The sequence below is a fragment of the Apteryx mantelli genome, chromosome 3 (assembly GCF_036417845.1).
Source record: "Apteryx mantelli isolate bAptMan1 chromosome 3, bAptMan1.hap1, whole genome shotgun sequence".
Classification (NCBI taxonomy): Eukaryota; Metazoa; Chordata; class Aves; order Apterygiformes; family Apterygidae; genus Apteryx; species Apteryx mantelli.
In genome coordinates, this window is record NC_089980.1 from 122,324,685 (window position 1) to 122,351,156 (window position 26,472).

The 26,472-nt window shown below is 36.2% G+C and overlaps 1 protein-coding gene across 2 annotated transcripts in view; it reads left to right on the top strand.

Annotated features, from left to right (window-relative positions):
* The window catches only part of ASAP2 (ArfGAP with SH3 domain, ankyrin repeat and PH domain 2), a 90,643-nt gene that overhangs the window by 41,994 nt on the left and 22,177 nt on the right, over positions 1 to 26,472 (top strand). For both annotated transcript variants that reach the window (XM_067294270.1, XM_067294271.1), the window contains 9 exons: positions 5,120 to 5,249; positions 7,408 to 7,493; positions 8,874 to 8,949; positions 9,472 to 9,558; positions 16,046 to 16,149; positions 16,262 to 16,331; positions 22,029 to 22,116; positions 25,161 to 25,209; positions 25,318 to 25,484. In XM_067294270.1, the coding sequence (XP_067150371.1) occupies positions 5,120 to 5,249; positions 7,408 to 7,493; positions 8,874 to 8,949; positions 9,472 to 9,558; positions 16,046 to 16,149; positions 16,262 to 16,331; positions 22,029 to 22,116; positions 25,161 to 25,209; positions 25,318 to 25,484 (857 nt within the window). The remainder of the gene's footprint in view (positions 1 to 5,119; positions 5,250 to 7,407; positions 7,494 to 8,873; positions 8,950 to 9,471; positions 9,559 to 16,045; positions 16,150 to 16,261; positions 16,332 to 22,028; positions 22,117 to 25,160; positions 25,210 to 25,317; positions 25,485 to 26,472) is intronic.

Genomic DNA, 26,472 nt, shown 5'->3' on the forward strand with positions numbered 1-26,472 from the left:
TGACTAATTCATCTTTCCTCCCCATCAGTCATGCTTCAGTTATGGCTTTGAAGATTGTAAAATGTTGCAAAAGCTTTGGACTAGTTAAAACCAGTGCATTTCTCTTAGGACCTCAGTTAGAGCCTCCGTTTCCTCTGCAAGAGCTGGGCGATGCTATCTACCACTCTGGCACAGCAGTGGGACTAGTCCGTCTGTGTCCTTGGACTGGAACTGGTGCAGGCTGTGGGCTGTTTTTGTAATGAGGCAGTTACTTTTCCCCCCGTGTACTTAAACACTCATGGCAGACATGCCATGAGAGCATATGGGGAAGAAGACACGTCAGAGAAACTGCTCATACTTCCAGCAGGCAGACTGTATTTAACAAGGCAGCGAGCCAGATTTCACCCACATTCTTTAGTTTGAGCAGTCCTGTTGTAGTAGATTTCAGGGTAAAGATATTGTATCAATTTTGCATGGGAAAAAAACAGTATAAGCTTACTGAAGCATATTATTTACTCATTTATTAGCTGTTTAAGTAGGGTCTGTGTTCTAGACCCAAATCTGTCTTTCCTGAAAATAAAACTTTATTATTTTTATTTTTTTTAAATAAAGATGCCTTTTATTTTTAGGCCTGTGAATATATATTATCTCCAGAAGCCCTGTCCTAATAAGTGTTATGCTAATGCTGTGAAGACTAAGTACTTCATGAGAACTGACCAGCTTTTGCTGGGAAGGATGGCTCCCTCTCCTCCTGCGCCATTCGCCTTGTGAAAGCTAGGCATGAGGTCTGTTATGCACGCTCGAGTGAAGAGAACGAGTTGTTTGAGTGTGCTTATGGGTTTATAAGACCAAGAAGTAGACTGAGCTGCGTTATACCACTGTGCAGAAACACAAGTACTCATAGCTGGATATAACCTCCTATCATTAATGAGTCATTTCTGAACCATTGGAAGTCTATGGGAAAATGAACAAATTGTTAGTATGCTCTTCTGTAAAGATACCCACATAGGTATGTGATTAAACAATGATGTTTCCAATTTGGTAAACTAAATTTTTTAAACTAATATTTAAAGATTATATCTGAAAATTTTGCAGGCTTTTCTCAAATTACTTCCTCGGAGCTTTAACCTTGCTCAGTAGACCATTGGATAATTCTGCCATATTTCCTTTTAGAGCATGTACAGTAACTCAAAGTGGAGGTCAAATAATCTTGAAAATAGTGACATAGAATGAAAATGCTAAACGAGGTAGCTTAAATATACTCCTTTGATCCTGTGATTTCATACTAAATATTTTTGTTTTGAAAGAGATTACCTGTGATTTAAATGTAAAAGCTTTGAATGAATCTGTGGATATTATGGGTGAAATACTGGAAATATTTAGACAAGTTTTCCTCTCGTTTCCCTCTTCTCCCCCACCCCCAGTGTAGGATGAGTGAAAGGTGAAGATGATTTCTCTGTTCAGGACTTGCATGACAGGAGAGAGAGTAGTGATCTACTATTAGCCTTGACAGATAGAAGATGAAGGATCATAAACTCTTTCACCAAAAAGACTGGTGTGTCAGAGCTGACATTGGAGAGTCAGATGGAAAAGGAAGACCAGATGAAACTTGGAATGAAAATGTGTAATACTGTTTTATCAAACAAAATAGCCTGTGGAAGCACTCCATTTTCCAGAGTTTTCCCTGCTTCAGGTCTGTGCCTTCCTGGTCCTAATCCCAGTCTCTCTACCTTGTCACATGTGTATCCTGACTAGCCTGGCTTACTGTTGTGTGGGAAAGGCGAGGAAAAGAGACGTTGTTGCTGCCCAACAAGCTTACTACTGCCACATGTACCCAGGGTATTCCAGTTGTTTCACTGGCTGAAAATAAATACCAGTTGTAGTTGTGTTAAATAATAACATAGGTCCTGCCCTGTTTAAAGTAAAAAAACAAAGTACTTTATTTATACCGTAATCTGAATGACAGAATTGATTTATTTGAAATATAAATTAAAATGTACACTGAAAATCAGTAATGACCTGTTGCTGCTCAAATTGGACCTGTAAAAATAGCGATATAGAGAAAACTGAATGGGCAAGGCGGTCTATTTTGTATCTAACCTACTTTTTGTTATCATTTTCATCCTGTATTTCAGCTTTTCCTTATCTGTTACGTAGATCTGAACTCGCTGTACATTAGTCATAGGCAGCTGCATTGTAAATGGATTGAAGCGTGCTTAGATTTTAATCTTAGTCAGCAATGTCTGTATATGCAATGTGTGCTGCATGAGCTTCAAGAACAGCAGCTTTACAAAACACGTGCTTCCTTGTTTTACTCATTGCATATAGAAGATGTTTCTTAAGAATTTTCTTTATTTTCTAGTTAGTTCTGTTTTAATTGATCTGCCTAGAAAACCTGAATACCCTACAATGTTTGGAAATCCCACAGTGGCGCATCTCAGAGCTGTCTTTGCCAGAAGGACTTGCTCAATGTCATAGTGGAAATTCTCTCTGCACCTTGGTGCTTGATGCCGCCAACCCTGACTTGACCCTTTTGATTTGATAGGAAACATATCCATATTTTGGCACCCCAAAGATTTGCAAGCAGCACTGCTTTACATGGATTCTTTGTTTCCCTAGGAACAAAGTGCCTTGTAGTATTGGTGAGATAGGAGGTAGCATGTTGTTGTAGTGAAACAAAAGATTAAATTGTGGATTACAAAGGTGAAAAAATATTTAGAGACAGAAGTATAAAAGTAAGAAAATGCAGACTTGAAATACGGCAACATCTACCTCTGGTGCTTGTCACTGAGAATTTTTTTAAAGCATTTCTGGAACTGTTGAAGCCACAGGGCCAATTGCAAAATACTCTGCTTCCAAAGTGCTACCTTTTAGGCACTGCCTTATCTCTGAGTTTATTTCCAAATTGAAGCTTCCCTTTTTTACTTTGTGGAATTTCTAGCTGCTACAAAATGCAAATGAAGCTCCAACAAATGGCTTCAAGGTGTCTTATTTCTCTAATTATTGGGTGCATGTCAGTATGCTTTGGTCTTGGTTTGACTACCTGACACCTGTGGGAATACGAATTCCCTTTAAAGAGTAGAAAGGCCTCTTCCACCCAAATTTAGCTTTTTCTTTAAAAGGAATTCAGTTTCTGAAAGCAACATCTATTTTAATATTGTGCTTATCATTCTATATCATAAACTGTCCGACTCTTTGGCAGTGTTAGTTATCTTTTAGTTTAACTAGCATTTAGAGACACCTAATGGCATGTTAATAAGCTCTTTTAATTTTAGAGGTGGTTATGTCATGCTATATTCAAATATTGTTCCCTGTAAACAATAAAAATACTAGTAGTTGATAATTATTAGCCTTGAATCACATTTCAGTGAATTCTTTGGCCTCATGAATTCTTGTTAGATTAATGTGGAAACTAAACCCATCCTGGATCTTTGCTTTGAGGTTTGAGGTTTTTAGAGCTATTAAGTATCTCATAAATTCTCTACCTGGTGTGCCAAAAAAGAGCTGTATATTTGGTATTCTCTGTGAATCTTTTTGTATTGGTATAGCTTCCTCATTCACAGCTGATGTCTGGTTAATTCCTTTGTTTGGACTCTGTTCTCTGGGGCTACCAAATGGCATAGGTGGCAGTAAGAGGATGAGAATACAGAGGTTTTTTGATTCCCTTTTATGAAAACACTGAGAACGTTCTGGAATACATTTTTTTATTCAGGTGACTGAAAGTTTTCAGAATATTCATTTCAAAGGAGAGAAGCTTCCTTAGAAGGACTCTTTCCTGCAGGACCTGATGGGCTGAGAATGTGTCTGATGTCAGCCGGCTGTGCTGACTGCGGGAATATTGCAAGAGTTTGGCTCTGTTGTGTCTGCTAGTAATGGGGGCAAGAGGGAAGACTATGCTATTGAAAATGCTTCTCTGTGAAAATGGGAAGGGGATTAATGGGATTAATTCTAGTTTTCCCTTTGCTGCTTGAGGCGTAAGAGTAGACATTTCCTCATTCTTGAGATATATAAGTACAGAATATATTGCTGACTGCAAGTCCTCAGAACATGCAAGACATTTTCCCATGCGCCGTTAGGGTAATGTTAACATCAGATTAAGAGAGCACTTGAGATATGTCATCTCTTCACAGAGATAGCCAAGAGACACTTGACTGCCCGCAAGGAGGTACAGCACAGTGTGTTATTTGTTCCTTTCACTCCGCTTCCTGTATTCCATCGTAATGCTTCCTCTTGCTCCAGAGTGGTATCCCGTTTCCTCAAGAAGCCCTTGTTACAACTTTTGCTTCTAAGCTGTACAAATGACAAATTAGAAGTCTTTCTCCAAAAAGTAAACGCACAGAGACACCCTCATTTATTTTCTCTTATTAGTATCTTATTTCATATTAGGCTTGCTATTTGAGTAATATAATTACTCAAGTAAGTAATATACTCCCTTTAGGACTAACATGAAAAGTATCTCAAACAAATGCATGACTGTGTGCAGGGGAGATATACTGCATGGTAGGCTTTGGTTATTCATTTATATTCTGCAGGAGAACCTGTTTCATTCAGAGCTCTTGGAAAATGTTAATGGAAACTTTCAGGGAATTAGGACAGCTGGTCTAGCAGACTTTGAAGTCTGCAACACAGCCGGCTGGCCGGCATTCCCAATGCCAACTGGCTCAGTAGCAAGTAGAGATGGCAACTGTGATTTTGGCTTAGGAAACCCTGTATATATAGAAGATGACTTGATGACAGGCAAGACTTGATAAATCTGGTGACATAATTGAACTCTGTTAACCAGTGTTTGGTCAGTTGGGTTAATGCATTAATTTTAATGGAAAAAGTGGGGGGATTGTTTTGTTTCTAGATTTGTTTTTCTTCTGCACAAGAACTTAGTATCTTCCTCCCATTTAGTACCTTCTTTTATAATATCTATCAGGAAATTATTTTAACAGATGATTGAATTAGATTTCTGCTACTGTGTGTCATTGTTGATCTCTAGTCATCTTCAAATTTCAAGTGAAATAGCATCTGGAAGTGAGCAATATGGAAAGCTACAAGAGTTTGGCTCTGCATCTGTCAGTAGACTTTATGAATAATCAGATTTGCTGAGAGGCTTTGGATTTCTCACTTCATTGACTGGTTCTTTGCCTTATAGTACAAAAATAGAGAAGGAGAAAAAAGAGCATGCTAAGCTGCATGGGATGATCCGTACAGAAATAAGTGGAGCTGAAATTGCAGAAGAGATGGAAAAAGAAAGACGGTTCTTCCAGTTACAGATGTGTGAGGTAAGCTTCAACATGAAATTTGTACTGTTCTACTAAAATTTTATAGGAAAATTTTTGAAAAGCAACTGTGGTGAAATACAGTTATTAGTGGACTCAGGTTGTTAAAATACAATTTTCTATGCTGATGTGCTGATCTTTTCTAATTTCCCTTAGAAATAAATTGTACTAAACAATGCAAAGCTCAGTTAAACATTCATAGATGGTAATAAATAAGCCTTTGCACTACTGCTTCAGTCTAAGTTATTTTAAGCTCTAGATCATTCTCTACATTGTTCTCTACACTGCCAGCTGTTGCAGTATTATGGTAGGAAAAACTTCAATCTAGCACACTGTTGGGCTGGTGCTGGGAAAAAAAATGCTAAGGATGGAATCTAGTTATCTTTCAAGATGTTGCAGAATGCTGCCACTTTAAAATGTTTGTGATTTTGCAGTATTTTATATCTGATGAACTTTTTTTTTGTTTAGATTCATATAAAGGCATGTCAGGCTCCATGGTTGGGAATCCAAATTGTTGTGCTTGTTCTTTCTATGCTCTAACAGAAAAATAACCCATGGGTGTTTTCTTTTGTTTTCAATATGATGATTAGGGCTAATTTGACCCATATGCCAACATAGCTTAACAACAGGTGCCCTGAATATCAGTTTTAGTAACTGCATGTGCTGATATTTAATAGAACTCATACTTCTCTATGGAGTCAGACTAAGGTATTCAAAACCGATGAAAGGATTTGAGCTCCTGGTAAACTTATGGCTGTTGCCAAATAATTGCCTGTCTGTATTCTTCCTAAAAAATAACCAGAAACAGATGCTTCTAATCTTCCTTTGTCATAGTGAAGGAGTTCACTTCAGTTGGTTGCAACAATGATAAAATGCTGGGTGAAATCTGTAAAATTTGATGGAATTACCTTTAATGTAGAATAGCTGAAGAATAGCTGTATTTTTTTGTGCTTTTTTGGAAAAAGAAAATTATGCTTGGATACCTCTGAGTAGTCATAAAAGGAGTTTTCATTTTGTTTTTGTTTTTAAACCAGAAGCGAGGTATATTGCTGATGTATCATAAATACAGGATAGTTTTCCATAAATTGCAAAAGTGAACTTAATACCAGATGCCTTGAGTTCCCTTTTTAATTTAACAGGAATTAGAGAGGTGATTCTTCCAGCCAAATGTTGTCCAGTGCAGACGTCTACCATTGAGCTAGTCATCTGTTACTTTACCTGAACCAGCATAAAAAGCTGCAATATTGAAAGTTGGCACTTGGATACTGCTACATTTTAGAGGTTTTAAAAAATCCAAGATGAAATATTTATCCCAAGTGGGTAAGGGAAAACCAGATGGATTGGAGCATTGTTAAGAAGACATTTACCCCTTTGCCTGTAGGTCAGTATCTAAGCAGGGATTAAACATTTACCTCATTTAATGGACAATTAAGGACTCCTGTTAATATTTGGCCAGTCATACTTCTGCTTACGTGGCTGCCATCTTTTGTGCTAAGCCATTTGGGGAGGAGCTGTCACTTAATGTGGAATTTGTTTGTGCTTAGTGCAAAGGGACACTATTTGGACTTTTTTTTAAGGTCCACAGAAGGATTTTTTTTTTTTTTAAGCTCTTGCTAAACTATTATTTGCCGTTGTCATTAACGTGTATAAGAAATTGATAGAGAAAATGATAAAATCAGAGGGCAGATTTAAAAAAAAAAATCTATTAGAAATGGTTAAAATAATATCTCACTTTTTTTTTTTTTTTTTTTGAGTAAATTGCTTTCTTCCTTAATGACATCTATCTGGCAATGGACTTCAGCACCAGTGAGATAAGTTTCTAGATGGGCTGCTAGGTTTCAGAGTTGGTTCCTAAATTCACTGTATAAACTCTTTTAAGCTTCATGTAACACAGGCTTCCACTAGGAGTCATAAAGAAGGCAGTAGTAATTTGAATTAATCATAGTAAAGTATTCCCACAGGGTATCAAAAAGCAGCAATGACAACAGTTGCTTTTGAGTGATTAACCCTTGAAGCCATGGTTTGACATGTTCTCTTTTACGTCCACTAAATCTGCAACTGTTAAAGCTTGTTGAAATATAGTTGAAAATAAAATATAAAAAAATTGCTGTAGCAGTAATTGGTAATCTTTACTTTCTTTTGTGAATTTCTCTTTTAACAGTACCTGCTGAAAGTCAATGAAATCAAGATTAAAAAAGGAGTGGACTTGCTTCAGAACTTGATCAAGTATTTTCACGCACAGTGCAAGTATGTTTTACCTTTTTTTATTCTTATACAATAATTGGAGCAACATCTTGTTTTAAACTGCTGACACCATTATAACACTTTCCTAGATTTTCAAAATAAATCTAAGATTCAACTTTTCTCATTGACTTCTTTTGACAAATCGCTTTGGTGGAATAGTTCAGCCACTGCTTTTCTTACTTTATTCTGAAGCATATGAGGTTGAGCTAGTCCCATATCATGAAACTGTCTGTGCCAAAGGAGTGCCACACAGTAATTTGACACATTCCAAAAACTGTTCATGAAATAAAGACAGACAGACTGGTCTGTTAGTTTTGAAGGGGGGGGGGGTTGAGTGTATCTAGCAGTGGTCTGAAATAACTCTGCTCAAGAAAAATAAATTGCATAAACAGTAGTCTAAAACTATATTGACAAAGTGACTTTATTTTCTTTCTAATTCATTGGAGGACTCGGTAATAAACCATAAAGCTGTCATTAGACTGCTGGACTTATTTTACTGTAGTCTTACAGATCTATAATATAGCAATAAAGAAGAAGCTATAAACTAGAAAGTACCACTATGAACCTTTTGAAATCAGTATGTTTTTATCTTGAAAGACCAGTCTGAATCAGTGTGAGTTTCTTTCCCTATATTACTGTGTTTCTCTAAAATCCATTTCAATTGTAGTTTGTCATTCATCTTGTCTTTTCATTTAACAGAATTTCCACAACATGAATGTTGTCTTGTGTTGTCACTTTCATGTGTGCTTCCAAGGCTGAAAATATTTCTATTGCAAATGGTGCAGCAGAAATTTTTTAATCTAACGATGTTGTAGTTATGGTTTCTTTAAAATTTATTCCAAAAATTTCACTTTTTTTTTTTTTTTTTTTTTAATGAGCCAGAATAGTCAGTGTAGAAAACCAACTCTTCCAACACACAAATACATACAATTTAGCATATTGAGGCTGCACATAGGCCAGAAGTAATGCTTGGAAACAAAGAGGTTTTCCTTTTGTGAGGAGCTTCCATTAGATGTGATATTATTGTGCTCCAAAAGTTACAATGATTTTATAGGTAGTAGAGTTTCTGCTGTTCTAGAAGTGAAATTTGCTTGTTCTGGACCTTCAAAAAGTGGAATGAGAACCCATATGTGAGGTGAGAATGAAGAAAACCTGTGGCAATTGATTGTGGCACTTCTGAATCTTCCTGGGGATTTTGCATATTAGAATGAGCTGAGAGGGAAATAAAGAGGTGGATTGGTCAAAGATCCCTGAAAAATAAATTTTAAGGTCTTGAAGTTTTTGGCATAGCATAATACTATGCATGTCTGTCTTTGGCAATTTTTTTTAACAAAAAATACAAAATAAAGTTTAATACTGAAGTTTTTTATTTTTCTTTTAAAGTTTCTTTCAGGATGGATTAAAAGCAGTTGAAAGTCTCAAGCCTTCAATTGAGATGCTCTCGACAGATCTTTATACAGTGAGTAGCAACCTTTCAAATGTGTGTTATAAATTTATTTTTTACTATAGCACTGTAATTGTTTTGTTTCAGATCAGTTGACTACTTTAACATTCAGCATTTTAAGGTTTTGAGTAGATTGTAAAATTTTATTTTAGTGTCATGTCCAGAAACCTTAGTTTCAGGCAAGGACCGCACTATGTAAAATGGTAGTAAAGCAGCCTTTTCTCTAAAAAGCTGTATCCAAAAAGCTTACTAACTCAGTGTAAAACAACATATGGTTTCAAACTGAACACAAGGAAACTTGAACAGTATAAGGCAATATTAAAGGCAGTGGTCTCAACGCAGCAACATCCTAGCCATTATCAAGTCTTTTGAAGATATGAAGGAAAAGAAACTGATTGCAAATTAACTTTTCTTTTTATGTTTTCATTCTTGCTGAATATTTGTCAGAAAAATGAACAAATTAAATAACAAATTCCGAAGAAATATGTTGAAAAGAACCACTTCTTCATTTTTAACTGGTATTTTTCTTCATTCAAGATAAAACAAGCACAAGATGAGGAAAGAAGACAACTAACACAGCTTAGAGATATTTTAAAATCAGCACTCCAGGTTGATCAGAAAGAGGTGAGCATATAAGGTGATTTAACTATAGAATACCCATTACAATATCTTCCAATGTAATATTAGTTTTTGAAATAGAATTATTTTAACTTTCACTAGCCATGTAAGTCTCTTTTGGTTAATTTATTCATTTTTATTTTGACATTCATATCGTATGTTTCTGACAAAGTTTTGAGTATTTTTTAAGGAATCCTCACTAAAGATGCACATGGGACTTACTGCAAAAGAATTTCTTTTGTTATTCTTTCTAATATTGCAAAGGGCTAAAGCTGGTGGGCTGTCTGTGAACTAACTGCAAGCAATGGGTTCTTTGTAGCTCAAAGTGAGAATGGAAGAACTTTGACAATATCAGAAAGACCCAAACAGTACAAAAGTTATCTCATTAAAATATTCTATATTGTCAAAAAAATATGTAAAATTAACATAATTCCAAATCCCAAAACACTTCAATCATCATTGGCAAAAATGACAATGAGGATTGATATTCTACTGCAAGACACCAGTTTTCAAAGGTGCAAGGGTTAGGTCAGTTCAGCAATCTGGCAAAATAGTATTTTTTTGAGCTTCAGCTATGATTGCTGTTAGATTTAAAATTTTCTGGAGAAATTATATTTTGCAAGCTCTGATCTAGAATCAAGCATCTTGTTTATAATCAAACCCTAAACATTGGGTCTGCTTTTGTTTAAAATGGCTTGTGCTTCATCTTCATGTAAATAAATGCCAGCTTCCTTTGTGTGGCTGCTGGGACACGAACAAGTGATAAATTAATTTTTCAGATTCTCTTTCTGAGAGGCATTGCAATGAAGTAGTTTAGTCTACAGATCTCAGACTTCCTCAATCTTTCTCAGTCTTGCTTTCATTGTCCCATAAAGGTTATGCCATTCTGCCTAGCTCTAACAGGTGGCCAGATAGACATTTAAACAGTCTTAACTGCCCTTAACTTTGAGGTGCTGTTGTCACCATGTAAAGTTTGTGGTGATAACCATTGTGTACAAAGTCCTCTACGGTTTGGAGACAGCATTTTCGGTTCTGCTGGGCATTTAGGACTCACTGAGGTGTGCATTTGCTAAAAAATTTCAAATTTGAGCTCTGTAGATTGAAAGACTAATGATTCTAGAGGAAATGGTGACTACTTTGGCTTCACCACTGGTTGCCTTCTCTCATTTGCTAAAGAAGTCTTTGCCTTTTAGGGTGTGTTGCAAGGTTTTTTATGTTACTCAGGCCTTTTTTGTTAAAAGAAATAATGGAAGCAGTTGGCTTTCATTGTTGCTGGGAATGTGGCTCCTCTGAGTTTACTTGTAATAATCTGTGATATTGATATGAATGTATACAAAAGATGTGGTGAGCACACATCTGCTTTTCACAGACTGAAAAATGGAATAATAAATACAACAACCAATAAATTTATCACTCATGTTGTTTTGTTACAATTAAAAACACAAGTGCAATATTTTATACTATATTCATTATATATTAATTTGCAGGATTAGATATAAGCACTTACTTGCAGAGCATGAGAAGTAATATAATTATTTTTAAAGTTTTTGAAAACATCAATTAATCAGTGGGATGCCAAACAATCCTGGTGTAATTTACTATGCAACCCACTGATATTATTTTTGTTGCACTGTAATTTCTTTTACTATAACTGATTTCTTTTTCCTTCCTGAAATGCATTTACATTTTGTGACCGAAGTCTAGGAGAGTAAGTGTTACTATGTTTTAATGAAAATAGTTGGCATGATTTCCATTCAGATTTCAAGAAACTGGATTTTTCCTCTGAGCTTTTTTCTGTTAGTATGAAAAAGGTTCTTTTTTTTTTTTCCTCCTATTCTGTTCACTGTATTGGGGGGAAAAAAAGGTTGTCAGCTTGTTCTTGAGAAGGAAAATTATTGCAGGACAAATTGGTAATGCCTGTTATCTCCCTGCTGGGAATTAAATCCAGTTGCTTGATTTGATTTGATATTTGCTTGATCCTAAAGATGTATGTATTTTTAATTAAAATGGGCTTCATGTCTGAAAAATAGAATGCAGTTGTTTATTGTTTCTGTTATGCTTAAAAATGACATAAATATCCATAGTGAACTTTTTTTTGTTGTGACTGTATACATTATTTCCTCCTGTACAAAACTTCTTTCTCGAACCTGCTTTGTATTGAAACTTCTTTTTCAGTGGTCATTGAAAAATGTTTGTGTGTCTACCTTAGTTGTTATTAATTTTTAAACTTTTTTTTTCCAATTTGTAGAGCTCCTACAAGTTTGGGGGTCAACTTTAGAGTCATATTGTCTTTATTTCTCTCTTTCTTGTGTCCTCTCTGTTTGTTGAAGACTTAGCTACCAGCTTAGTCAAAAGCAAGACAGCTATGCAGTGACTGCCTCTCAGCCAGTGGGAACAATTGCCTATGCTAGTGCACAGCTCTGAAAAGTTAGGATTGAAGGTAGCCTTAATCTAGTATTTAGATTTGCTTCTGCTTCCTCTGCAGCATTGGTGGAGCCTGCAGTCTATTTACTCCACTGCAAAGTAGAATAAACTTTGTCTTTCTTGACAAAAATTGTGGTAGCTATGCCGAAGGAGAAGCTGCCTCCAGGGGGTTCTGGCAGACACATCTGCTGGAGACTCTGTGGGGCTTTGGATAGGTAAGGTGTGGATCTGAAAAATCCTTGTGGCCATGATACTGTAAAATGCAGGAGAGGCTTGAGCTGTTGTAAAGCTGTAAGGGCTTTCTGACAGCTTTATGCTCAGGAGTGATTAGGATGGTCTGGACTGTCTGATACATAGCAGCTGTGGAACTGGCTGAAATTTGCCTTGAATAGATTAAAGCACCTTGTGTGGAAAGTTTTGTTGTGTTCAAATACTGGGACTGATAACCAGGTTTTCAGGAACCCTCTTACCAGTAGTCACAGGTCCTCTTTACAAAATAATGTTTTCTCAGTTCTGTTGTTAGCAATGTTATTCAGCCTGATTTAGAAGCAAGTCTTTAAAAGACTTTGAAAGAAATCATTTTAAGTAGGTTTGTGGTCACAGAAGTGATTCACTGTAAACATGCTGCAATGAAATGACTCACCTTCTTGTACATGCCTATCTGCATTTCAAAGCTGATAAAGTGGCCAAAGTTCAGTTTCTTAGGCTTGTGTACTTCTGATCTTTTTATGATTAAGACATATTTCGAATGACAATCCTCTGCACTAGATATGTCCTGTATCCTGCAGTGATCCATTTCCTCCCATAGGTAATGTACATTGTTCCTGCTCTTCTGATGAGGTCATTGGGTCTGACCCTGTTATCTGTGATTTGTACTCCCGTTTGGAGAATATGCAAACCAGAAATAAGGGAAGATCCTTTGGGGAGCCTGCATATGGAAAAGGCATGCTAAGATTGCCCGGAAGGATGTTAATTGTGATAGAGATTTGTGGTATGGCATCATGTCTGTTAGGAGCTAGGTCAAAATGATGAACTGGCTTTTCAAAGGGTATGAAAAAATATCATCTGGAAATTACATTGGACAGTACTGATTTGCACAAAGCCTGAGCCAGTGGTTTAGAAGTGAAAACCTCCTTGTCCTGTCCTTAACTCCCTTTCATGAAATAGTATAAAACTTTTTAAAAGTACTGTTTGTGGTAATGAATGTGTGGAAATACACGTCATCTACAGTAGCTTCCTCTCTAGCTGGAGTAAAGCAGGAAGCTTGTATTATTGACTTACCAATTTAGCCAAGCATAGCAACTGAACATAAACAACAGCTGAAGGAAGGTAGTTGAAAAGCAACAGAAAATATTCCACAAAAAGTAGCAGCAAAATCTTAAGTAATGGGAATTATACAATGGGCATGTATTAGAGGTCATCTGAAATCTTTGCATAATTGAGGATGTGGAGAACAGAAATCAATTTCATGTAAGGGCTCTAACCTTTTGGGAATGGAGGTTTAAGCATGAGGCAGCAATGTGCCCTTGTGGCCAAGAAGGCCAATGGTATGCTGGGGTGCATCAGGAAGAGTGTTGCCAGCAGGTCGAGGGAGGTGATCCTCCCCCTCTACTCAGCCCTGGGGAGGCCACATCTGGAGTACTGCGTCCAGTTCTGGGCTCCCCAGTACAAGAGGGATGTGGCACTACTGGAGCAAGTCCAGCGAAGGGCTACAAAGACGATTAGGGGACTGGATCATCTCTCTTATGAGGAAAGGCTGAGAGAGCTGGGCCTGTTTAGCCTGGAGAAGAGAAGGCTGAGAGGAGATCTTATCAATGTGTACAAGTATCTGAAGGGAGGGTGTCGAGAGGATGGGACCAGACTCTTTTCAGTGGTGCCAAGCGACAGGACGCGAGGCAACGGGCACAAACTGAAACACAGACGCTTCCATCTGAACATGAGGAAAAACTTTTTCACTGTGAGGGTGACAGAGCACTGGAACAGGTTGCCCCGAGAGGTGGTGGAGTCTCCTTCTCTGGAGATATTCAAAACGCGCCTGGACGCGATCCTGTGCAATGTGCTCTAGGTGACCCTGCTTGAGCAGGGGGATTGGACTAGATGATCTCCAGAGGTCCCTTCCAACCTCAGCGATTCTGTGATTCTGTGTGATTCTGTGAGGTCCTTTGCGCAAACAACACAGAATAATGGGAGGCAAAGTATAAGGCATTGGTAGGACATAATAGGCAGTGTCAGAGAAGATTTTCTTCAGAAGCCAGTAAACATATGCATGCAGTGATTCTTGATCAGTGATGAGAATTATTTCTGCATGTTCTATTTTTGTGCTTGGCAGCCAGAATATACAAAAACAAACAAGTCTGTATAAGATAACTGGGGAGACTGATGAACATACTGGTTTAAATCTGAAGGGATGTTTTGTCAGAAATGGACATTTAAATAGTGGTTTTGTAGTGTCTTAAAAGGCCTCAGATGGACATCCTAGCTACCTGGTATAGCTTCCTAGATCACCTGCTGAGAGATGAGGGAGTGGGCACAAGTTGCTTCTGCCAAAACAGGAGCACCTTGGTAGTGCCTGTCTTGAGCTCGTTTCAGGGTTCTCAGGACCTCTGAGCTCCAGCATTGTCCTCAGGATGAGCCTGACACCCTGCAGCCTGGAGTTGTGGAGTCTTAAGCCCACTGAACGGGGCTGTAGATGGTAGCTCTGTCCTTGCCATCGTGCTTCTGACCTCTCGTGTGCTGTCACTACAGTTCAGGAGGACCCTGACTTTGGTAGCAGAACATGCTGCTGGAGCTTATAAAAGAGCTGCACTCCATCTAAGCAGGCATTCCCTGGGGAAGAGCACAGTCCGGGTGTGTTCTGGGTTTTCCCCTCCTTGTATCCAAAGCTGTCTTATACATAGGCTATGTAGGAAGCTAATTGTAAATAGAGAGAAATGATCTTCTAAATTCATTATTTTTGGAGCACTGAATATTTTATTTTATCATTCGTACACTCAGGAAATCCAAATGAATATGTCCTGTGTTCATACTGCTAGTGTTTGAGACTTACTATTTCATTTTTCAATCAAAAGAGGATTTTTATCAACTTAGTAAGTTTTTTTTCTTAGTAGTTCTTAAGTTCAAGCTTAGATATTCTCAGATATTCATTTAAATGAGCTGGGTTTTTTTCTTACTAGTATTACCTGCCTTATATCACTGGGGTATATTAGTTCGGCGTAACTAAAATAGTAGAAAAGAAAATAAATATTATAAATATTAGTCATTGTTACTCTATGCATTGAAAAGTCCATCCTATCAGGTAGCTGATGCTAATACAGCATGGCATATGAGGTTCCTCATTACTAGATTCTTATTTTTTAAGAAGTTGAACTCTTGTGGCAGTGGGTATTGCATCTGGGTAGTTCCGAGAGCAGTGAGAATAGTTTAGTTTAATACTTGTTGCTTCTTGTCCCAGAATTATTCAATATTCAACTTTGTTCAAAACATTGGACCCAGGAAAACTCACTTTGGTTTCATTTAACTTATTCTTCTTATGGAAATAACTTTTCCAATTTTCTGCTAATTCCTGTATGCCTCCTGAACTGTTTCCAGTAGGTCTGTGTTGCTTTCCAAAAAGAAATAACTTGACTCAGGTTCCACAAGGAAAACCACTTCTAATTTATTTATGTGATTTTTTTTTTTTTTTTTTTTTTTTTTTTTTTTTACAATGGAAGGGTACACTTGGAATTACAGGTAAAAATAACCTTTAGTATTTATACACTGCGGTGTTTGCATGAGTTGGAAAACGCATTGCTCAATTACTATTCAGGTTAAAAAATATATAAATGCCAGTAGTAAAGCTAAATAAAAGTAGAGGATTTGGGCAGGTGCTGATGATAGCTACTTCATAAATATTTTTTGTGCCTTATGAAGGAAGAAGTGAATCTTATCCTCTGAGGAGGAAAAATGTGCTTAATTTGGCCCCTCAGATTAGTTACAGGGCAATAAGAAAAGCTCTGAAGCTCATAAATAGGAGAGATATTTTGGTCAAGAATGTGGAATGCATTACAAATTGCTGTTCCTTATATTTCAGGATTCTCAGATCCGTCAGAGTACTGCTTACAGTTTACATCAGCCTCAGGGAAACAAGGAACATGGCACTGAACGAAGTGGTAGTCTGTACAAGAAAAGTGATGGGTAAGTACTGCTGGATTCTACTGGAAAAAACTGAGCTCCCAAGAGCTGAAATAAAGTAATATTAAATATATTAAAAACTAAGTCACTTTTTTTTTTTTCCCCTTTAAACCAGAATCAGAAAAGTGTGGCAGAAAAGGAAGTGCTCAGTTAAAAATGGTTTTCTTACGATTTCCCATGGTACAGTAAGTATTTGTTTACAGTATTTTATGTACATGGTTGCTAATACAAAAAGACAAGCTATGCTGTTCTATATTTATAATTTGGAATTAGCTAGATTCCTGATGCAGCATTTTGAATATGGTGGATACATCTTTTTAAGGTAGTCTTTCAGAAATGTATTAAGACATACACAATATCTAAAAATGTCTTTTTTTTTTTTAATGCTGATGATTGTTAATGGAAAAAATGGCTTTTTTAATGAGTCATTTTGTTCATGTAAGCTGTTCATATTTTACCAGACTGGCTAAAAATACAAATACTAACTTCAGTTTGTGAAAAGATTTGGTAGGGGGTTCTTTTTACAGATGGCTTCAAACAACTTTTTATATTTAGAAGGCAAGCCAAAAGAATACCGAAACTCTTCCCTCTGCAAAATGTGCTGCTATATGATAATCTGTTATGACAATAGGTTTCTTGGGGAACAGCTGTGGGGGGGGAAATGAACTCTGAAAGCAGCTTCTACCAGAAACCGAAGAGATGGGGAATTAGAAGCCCCTCTTTCTTTGTACAGGTATTTGAAACGTGCCAGCATGGCCAGGTAACGTTCCATACTTGCCTTCCAACCCAGCGATTTTTCCTTTCCCTTACCCTTGCTCTTTCTATTTTTCTTTCTCAAAACTTTCTTAAGTTTCTTAAGTCAGAAATCAACTCAGTGACAGTATTCCCATTCTTTGTCTAGTAAGCAGTCTTGTTTCTTGATTCTGTTATGAACCGATCTGTTCTTCATCCTGTTATGTTGCTATGACTACAAGTTGACCCTGGCAGCAAAAATGAATCAATCTCTCATTTGTGCATCTAATCACAAGCTGTTGCTTTCTGAATTGACAACCAGGAGTTTAGGAGGAGTGTAAAAACAGGCCTACAAAATAGAGTACCTGCTATGACTTTGGAATTGTCAACCGGTTTATGCCTGATACTCATTTGAGTGTATATGAGTATGTCTTTGTCGGAGAAAAGTCTATTAGTGTCACCGTGTTCTGTAAAGGCACTTGGCATTGGACATGCTGCGGTGGTATCAGTAGGAGTCTGGCGAGGGCAACCCAGAGCTTGGCAGAGGCTACAAAATCCACTTGTGGAGCAGAATTTTAAAACTTGTCTGTACAAGTACACTTACTCAGTTCTGTCAAGATACCGTTGTTCTGCTGGTTTTATAAGTGGTCTACCAGATGGTCTGACGTTTTTAGAAGCAGTAAGTTCCCACTGAAATCAATGGAGTTTTAGACAGAAATCAGTTGCTAAGATAGATGCTTACATGTGGATTTAGGTATGTGAGCTTCAGAGTTTGGTCTTCATCTTTTTATATTACAGAATTAAAATCTTCTCATTTAAAAATAAATGTCTTAAAAAGTATTTCTTATACTTTTTTTCCTAACTTTCTCCCTGTGCTTTAATGGCAGTTTTATGCAGTAATTAATGCTTATTTTATTGACAGTGCAATGGATATTAATTTCTTAAGAATGGTTATACATTTCTTAAGATTTTTTTGGGCTGCTCTGAATGTCTTTCCAGACTTTTGAAGCAACAGTATTGATTTCCAGGTGTTCTTAGGGTTGATATCTCTTGACCTCTAAAATTTGATGTGTCATTTTCTGTTCTCAGCTACTTATCAAAATGAGCCATTTCTCAGAAGTTCAGTAGTCGGTTTTGTTTGCCTTACCAAATACAAATTTATAAGTGTCTTTCCTTTAAAGGCTGAGTATTCTTCATGGATGTCTGTAGCCTCTCAGATTTTTATAAGGGACTATTTTTTCAGTTAATTTCTTGTACAGCCATCTTCTATCAGTTGCAGATGCTGTGTTCTGACTTAAGTTTGCCTGCCAAGTGCTCTCCTGATACTGATGGAGAGAATAGGGTTTGTTTTCTGTCAGTCACTTAGCTGTAAGGCTGAATACATTTGTCTGTATTGGCATATGTGCAGATGCTAGATTTTCAGATATCTAAAAGCTTCAAAGAAATTAGCATTCATAGAGCAATGTGCAAGATAGTGATTGACTGAAAAACAGACACTGATCCTTTGTGTAATTATTAGCAACTGGAAATTGTCTGACACCTACCTGACTGCAGTTTAATGTACATGGATGAAAAAACAATGATAGAAGCTGATTGAACCATGTAAATAGGAATTCATAAGTGGTTTCTGTGTCAAGAAATCATGAATGAGAAACTTTTATTTGAGGGCCTTATATTCCTTAAAGTTAATTTGTGTTTAAAAAGCTTAAATGGAATTTGCAGGTTGTCTGCAAAAGGGAGCATAATGAATATCTCTTATCAGGGAGTCGTGTTTTTTTGTTCTTTCTTTACTGCTGGAAACTTTATTCTACCATCAGGATTAACAGCAAAATCTGAAGGCAAAAGAATAAGATTTAATCTTTTGATTCTTAATAAATCACTGAAATATCAAAAAAAAACAAAAAAACCCCCCCCAACCCTGAATGATGAAATCAGCAAACCAGTGTGTTTAAATAAGTGAACATATTTGCTCATGCCTCATGTGAAAATCGGTTTTATAGCATGTAACTCCTCAGTATTGTCTAAGAAGCCTAACTTTTCGATTCTTGCAGTTATTCCTTGTTGCCAGAACGTTTTGGGGGATAGCAAGCTACAATTTTCCAGGAAGGAACAGGAGTTGATGCTGAGGCAGGAGAGGTGGCAGCACATTTTTCCAGGACACTGGTGTGTTAAAGTGAATGCCCACATACTCAGTGGTAGTCTGGTGTTTAATTATCTGATGAGAGAATTGGGCAGGAGAACGAAACCCAGAAATCTCAAACAAATAGTTTAGTGGCAGTTAAATGTTTCTTATCATTTTCTACTTCCAGTGTCACCTAATCCTGCATAAGTCTGGATCAACCTGCAGCCTAGCATGCCTAAAGAATTCATTCATGTAGCCTACTCCTCATCTGCCTTTGTCTTGATGCTAATAACTTCTGCCCTGAACAGCATCCACCATGTGATGGAAATGTTGTCCACCATGTAACAGCACGTCTCGGGGATGGATGTTGTTTGGCCACAGGACAGAAACACGAATGTGGTGATATCACCCAAATACTAAGTTTTTGTTGTTGTTGTTTTAAACACCCATGTTAATGTTGACTTTCTTAGGGGGTTAGAAAGTCCTCAGTTAAAAGCTTTGAGATATACAGGCATGAACTGAAACACAGGCAGCTCCGTCTGAACATAAGGAAATAATTCTTTACTGTGAGGGTGACAGAGCACTGACACAGGTTGCCCAGAGAGGTTGTGGAGTCTTCTTCCTTGGAGATATTCAGAAGCTGTCTGGACATGGTCCTGTGCAATGTGCTCTAGGTGACCCTGCTTGAGCAGGCGGTTGGACTAGATGATCTCCAGAGGTCCATTCCAACCTCAACCCTTCTGTGATACAGTTGATTCCAAAATCAGCAGATTGGCCCAGGATGTGTTTTAAGTTGTAGGAGCCATTTCCTTCGGTTCTTAAATCATGACACAGAATTCTTGTACCACATTCTCCAGTTCAGAGAAGAGGTCTGTGTATATTGATCCTTTAGATCTTTGAAACATTTTGGTGGGTCCACTTACAGCTCCACATTTCATATGTTATAGAAAATGGGTTAAGTCCTGGAATGTACTTAAGCTCTGAAGTCCTGGAGACTTTTTGTAGTTCCAGCAGGTGGATTCTTTTTTAAACTGAATTTTACTTGAATTTTTTCTTTCTCGTAGAACCTCTGAGAAAGGTATACATTAGTTGTCCAGGGGCTTATTTACCGAATAGTTTATATTTAATTTTGTTTGCTTTATTTTGTTTTTCATTATAGGCAGCCTCTGCACAGTTCTTTGGCAACAGATTTGTTAAAAACATAAACACTGGAAATTTTAGGGCTATGAATACGATGTGTATTTAAATATAACCAAGAAAATGGGCTCAAGCTGGCATTTTCAAGATGTTTTCTTGCATACTTCTAGTTTCAAAGAACTCTTGTTGTTGGTAGGCTATAATAATGAAAACTGTATTCCTTTTCACTACTAAAAGGATCTATGTCTGGAATTTGGAAAGCTGTTTACTAGGCAGAGAACGCAATGTGGCTGTCAATTGTCAACCTCCTGCCTGCAAAACCTCTCTTGGGTGTGGTTTGTTTGACGTGGCCCAGCCAGTGTTCTGCAGGTTTGCTGTTTCAAAGCATGCATGACATTACATTATGTTTGCTGGTTTTGTTGGGTGAAGCATGAGCATACTGTTTTTCAGGGATGCCAGGCTTCTTTTTTAACACAGGAAATAATATGTAGTTGCTTCCCTTCTTCCATTTCTACATGGTTTTGATCCTTTCCTGGCCTTCAAATATAATGAGGTCATTATTCTTTTTTGGCTGGCTCATCTTTTTATTCAGATGATTGCAAAGAAATCTGTACTCTTCCTTAATAGACTTGTTCTTCCTTCTTTTTTTTTTTTTTTTTTAAGTGAAATATGTTCATCGATTGATTTAAGAAAAAAAAAAGAGATCTACATTTCTTATGATTCATTGCAAGTTGATAACATGCTATAACATGATTAAATCTTATTTTAATAGCTTCATATATTAAAATGATTAGGATCACAGCAATAAGCATGGTAATGTGTTTTTGTGTATTTCTATCTTTATAACAACACTTTCCCAATTATTTAAACAAATTACTATTTTCCAGATGTTATCATTGAGAACAGGGTCTCCCTAGTTAAATCTGCTTTCTGATTTAATTATTCTAAAAAAAGAGTGAAGCTAGTTTTCCACTGTAGCAAGTGCAAGCAATTCCTCAAGTCAAGGTAGCAAGTATAACATCTTTGTAGGCCCTACCCCACATCTGGAGGACAGGCAGGTTAATTAGTGCAGAGTTGCTAATTAAACAGTCTTTGTAGACTTTATGGGACTTTTTAAAATGTAATTTTGCACGTGCATTTTACTTTTAATAAAACATTGCCACTTTTTATTCAATAAGAAACTGAAATAGGTGAGAGGAACTTGACTAGAAAGTGTATATCATTATAGAATATAATATTTAGTGTAGCTACATTTTTGATAATGAACTGTATCAGTTTAGTTTTGCATAGGTTTGTTGCAAGACTTCTCTGCAAACTTATTTTTCTTCAGTGTGTTACTTCACTGATTTTAAAAAAATAGAATTTATTCTAAACTGGTTATCTAGGCTCTCTTTAAAGGCATCAGCAAAAGTCAGTTTATTCCATTCTAAGCTTGGTGGTATCAAACATTTGCTGAGAGTCTTTCTCTCTCTCTTAACTGATTGTTGAAAACCTAGGTAACTAACAACTAAACTAAATGTCTAAATTTTACAGGGCTAAACTTAGGTAAAAGAAATCTGTTTCTTTGTTATACCTGATTCCTTCAGATAAGTGTTACTGGTAAGTTGATCCAAGTGGTGAAAATTGAAGTGATGCTAGCCCCTTGCCACTTTCAAAATTTTAGTGTTTATCCAGTTATTGGTGTGTGAACAAAATAGCCTAATGTAAGAAAATAAAGTTTACAAACCAAGGGTCCAGAAGAGAATATAAATTCAAGTCTGGCTACCTTAAAAATTGAAGTATCAGCCATTTTAAAATCTTAGTGGCCATAGGCAGATGCTACCTTGTCTTGGACTGGAGGGCTCAGTCAGTGTGCAGTATACTAAAATTTGTATTTTTTATCTTCAAATAGGCTAACCGGCCTCCAGCAAAGCTGAATCTGTTAACCTGCCAAGTAAAAACAAACCCAGAGGAGAAAAAGTGTTTTGACCTCATATCACGTAGGTTTGTTCAGATCTTTTTACATGCAGTTAATATCTGAGGTTTTTGTATTATTTCTGAAGATGTGTCAATAATCCAGTTAAACACTTTATCATTTATAGAATGTTTACCTTTATAAAACGTCCTTCTTAGGGCAAATTGCCTTTCCTTTCCTTTTTTTTTTTTAACATAATGCAATTTATTTTACCTGTTTTGTTTAGAAAACTACTTTTTTTAAAGCTGTGTTTACTGTTTCATTCTATTTCATTTTATGCCATCTTACAATGCAGTAACAATCCTTTTGCTGTGATACTGCTCTTTATCTTATGGATGTCATAGCTGATCATCTTGGAAAATTATGGCTTTCATACAGGACCAAAAGTAGGAATTAAACCATGATAAAATTTCTCAAAATTAAAGCATGTTGGTTGCTATTTAATTTTGAAGAAAATACTAAAAGCATTTTTAGCTTTGCTGTCTAAGAATAAATGTAAAGGGGAGATAAGGAGCCTACAAATTTAAAAGATCAAAATTGAATAATTTAAGATTTTGCTTTGAAACCGAATAGGATAATATGAGATTGTATGGTGAAATGTTTATTTTGTTTTCGTGCTGGGACATTTTAATATTGTATTTATGGACTCAATAGAAATGCAGTGCTACTATATGCGTATAATAAATTATTTGAGGAGAAGAGTATAATGCTATTCCTCATTTGTTCATTTGTCAGTACATAAAGTACTTTCCTATTTGAAAGTAAAAGATATGTTACTGATGTTAATAGACTAGTACTCGTATATGCCCGGTACAACCTTTCCATTTCTACTCTGTGCCAAATTAATGTGATTATTTTGCTTTGGTTTTATTATAAATAGCACAAATAATGCAAACGTTGTCATAAAACACTTTTTGAGAGAATGTTGGAGAGGGGGAGGTGAAGGCAAACATACGTTTACAGATAACTGACATAGATTTGTGAGAATCTCTTTTACTTCAGAGAGGGTTGGACAATGAATTAAAAATAAACTGAGAGCAAGTATGTTATTGTCTTCCTAAAGTGTTTCTTTTTTATTACTATCTAATTGCTAATCATTAAGTCATATTTTTTCCTTTGAATACCCTTTCATTATCTTACACTACTCTGTATCTGCTAGTCCTGTCTCTAGAACGTGACAATGCTGGGCTATTTTATGATAGTCTTTAATATAGTAGATTTTATAGAGCCATTTGCCCTGAAATTTCAAGATGCAAGTTAAGCCCTGATTACTGTAATGTGGGTAAACCAAATTTTATGTCCATTCAGATTTGATCACAAGATTAGGAACTTCATGCTATAAATTTTATCCCAAAATTCAGAGAAAATTGCTGGATCTTAACATGGTAAGAATTTGAGAATCATACCTATTTGTTCTGATTTAGCCTACTCTCACTATTAAACTCCACCAATATCTTATTATATAAGAATAAAGTTTATGAAGTAGAATAATAATTTTCTTGACTCTTGAGATAAATTTGCCCTCTCTCAAATCATTTCTTTCATTCTATGTCTTACTTTTCTGCTTCTTAAGTTACATACATTCTCTTTCCTTTCCAAAACTTAATGCAATATTTTCCTGAATTTCAAAGCATTTGCTGAACATAATCCTGACTTATTAATGCTTCAGTGGGAAAGAAACTGAAGAATTGTCTTTTTAAATCATTTCTCCTTGTTTTGTCTTTTTTAGTATAGAAAAGAGATGGAAAAATATTTTTATTTTGAGGAAGGAAACTCGGCTTTAGACACAGTCTGTTTTCCTCTCCTGTCCGTGAAATAGATGTGTGTTTACCATAGTTTTGATCCAAAACTTTTCCCCTGTCTCATCTCATTTGTTTGAAACCTGTGTATCCTTACTTACTCGATTTTGCCTGTTCGTGTCACTGCTTTGACTCAGCCACAGGCATTCTCAAGCAAGCTGTGACCCCTGTTTACTTTTGCGCTTTCTTTCTCTGTTGATTTCCGAGTTATATTTTGCCCAATAGCAGCTTATCACAGCATTGCCATTCATCCCATCATGCATCTGAAAAAGAATAATCAGCCTGATGGCCTCCAGATCATTCTTTCAATTTATTTTACAACAGAGTTTTAAAACATTCTTTGTTTTTAAAAACTCTGCAAACTGCTGTATCTTGGCAAGGTATATTCTCTTGTTCCTTATCTAGCGCTTTCCTTTCTGTCCTTTCCTGTATTCTCACTCTCTTAACTTTTTCGTGTTTGAAACTGTCATTTAATACCTTTTTGCAGTAATAATTTTCAGACTTTAGGAAATTTCATACTAGTATATCTTTCTGCCTCTAGCTTTACCTCTGTTCTTCTCATCAACTATCCTCGTTTTAACTCCAAAAAAGTCACCAAACTGTATCATATATTGTTTCATTCAAAGACTTAAAATGTATTATGCTTTTTTCTTTAATTATGACACTATGATAACAGTGCTTGTAATTATGAAAGTAGTAGTAAGTTGAGGGGTTTTTGTACTTGATTTAGTTGAAACAGCCAGGGTTTATCTTGGTTGTAATGTTGACTTTGTATCTGACAAGTCCATTTTGCCATTTTTTAATTACTGTGGTATAAGAGTTCATCTGGAAATTTGAAATCTTTCTTATGTACACAGATAACTCAAATATGAACTCTATGTTTCAAATATGCCCCCACCCAAAGAAAGAAAAAGCAGATCTTTAGACTTGTGATTACTGCAGATATATCTAGAACATGAAAAAAATTTCTGAGCTCTCCTGCTGCTTCGGTAATAGGCAGGCACAGCACTGAAAGGAAAACAGTATCTGTTTAAAAACCAGTAAGCCACCCGTGCAAAATGAGGGAGCTGTGGCTTTGTGAGTGTGAGGTGTAAACACAGATGAAACGTATGTAGTATGAGCGAAACTCTCTAAATAGATTTTCTTTGCCTGTCAGCTTTCCAGTGATGAGGCTAGAGACCTCAGGACTCGCATGTCAATAAATTTTATATTTTTATGAGTCATTTGTGTATAATCAAATTTTTAACCTTTGTATGAATTTATCGTGCAGATGACAGAACTTACCACTTTCAAGCAGAAGATGAACAGGAATGTCAAATGTGAGTTACTTTGCTAACTTTATTTCTGATATTGGTGCTCTACTAAGACATACCTTAAACTTTAGAAGTGCCTAAACTTTTAATAGCAAAATATTACTGCCATTTTAGATGGACTTCTGTGCTACAAAACAGCAAAGAGGAAGCTTTAAATAATGCATTCAAAGGAGATGATAACACAGGAGAAAATAATATTGTCCAGGAACTGACAAAAGAAATTATATCTGAAGTCCAGAGGATGACTGGAAATGATGTGTGTTGTGACTGTGGAGCACAAGGTGATTCAATTAAGTGTATTTCTAATTGGTAAAAATTCTGTGTCTCATGAGAGTGTCTAAGCTGATATTTTATGCTTTCACTTTTACTCCTTATCTCATAAGGATTATACACATAATAGAATATGCTACCAATTTAATTGCACTACTTTAGTAAGATTGATTTGCTCTATACATACTGTCAGTGGAGAGAAAAGTTACTAGCTCTTGCTAGTTTTTTCTCCCGTGTATTTTGCTAATTGAAACTTTTGCTGACGTAAATCAATTAAACTTTTATTAGCAAGCCCACATTTTACTGAGTTTACATAAGACTTAGGTTAAACTGGGCATCAGTAAGATAGTTCAACGTTTTCCTGGTACATTTTATATTTTGTTTTCACCTTTTATCTTTGAGTTTGATATCTAGCCAGGGAATAGGTCTAAGGCTGTGGTTATTTGGAAAAGGATGCATCTGCTGACTGTGGTTTGCAGGGCTGGTTTGTTCAATCAATAGAGTTGATTGTTGGTCAGTGAAGTTCTACTTTAATCCTATTTAATTATTTTTTAATTTCTGCTGTTTCCTATGTTCTTTTATATTACATAGTCAATGCAGAACTTTTTTTGATCTGACACTGTAGCTGAAAACATTAGATCTGAAACTGTATGTATTTTGTAAATTAATAGTAACTTCAAGCAATAAATATTGTATAAAACTGTGAGAAGAGTCAATCCTACTGCCTTTGAAAGAGAACATTCTAAATAGCTGGCACCAAACTTTTATCAAACAAACAAATTTTTAAGCTGTCTGAAACTTCAGAAGTGAATTAATTGACTGGAAGATGAGGGATAGTTGAATAAGAATCCATTATAGTGTGATTCTGTATATATACTTCATAATCAGTGTTGCTTCCCTTAGTCTAAAGTCTATAGCTGGAATATAAAATAAAAAACTGTAGGCATTGTTGTTTCAGTTTATATTGCGCCTATATGCCCTGACTGAGAAAGTAACACT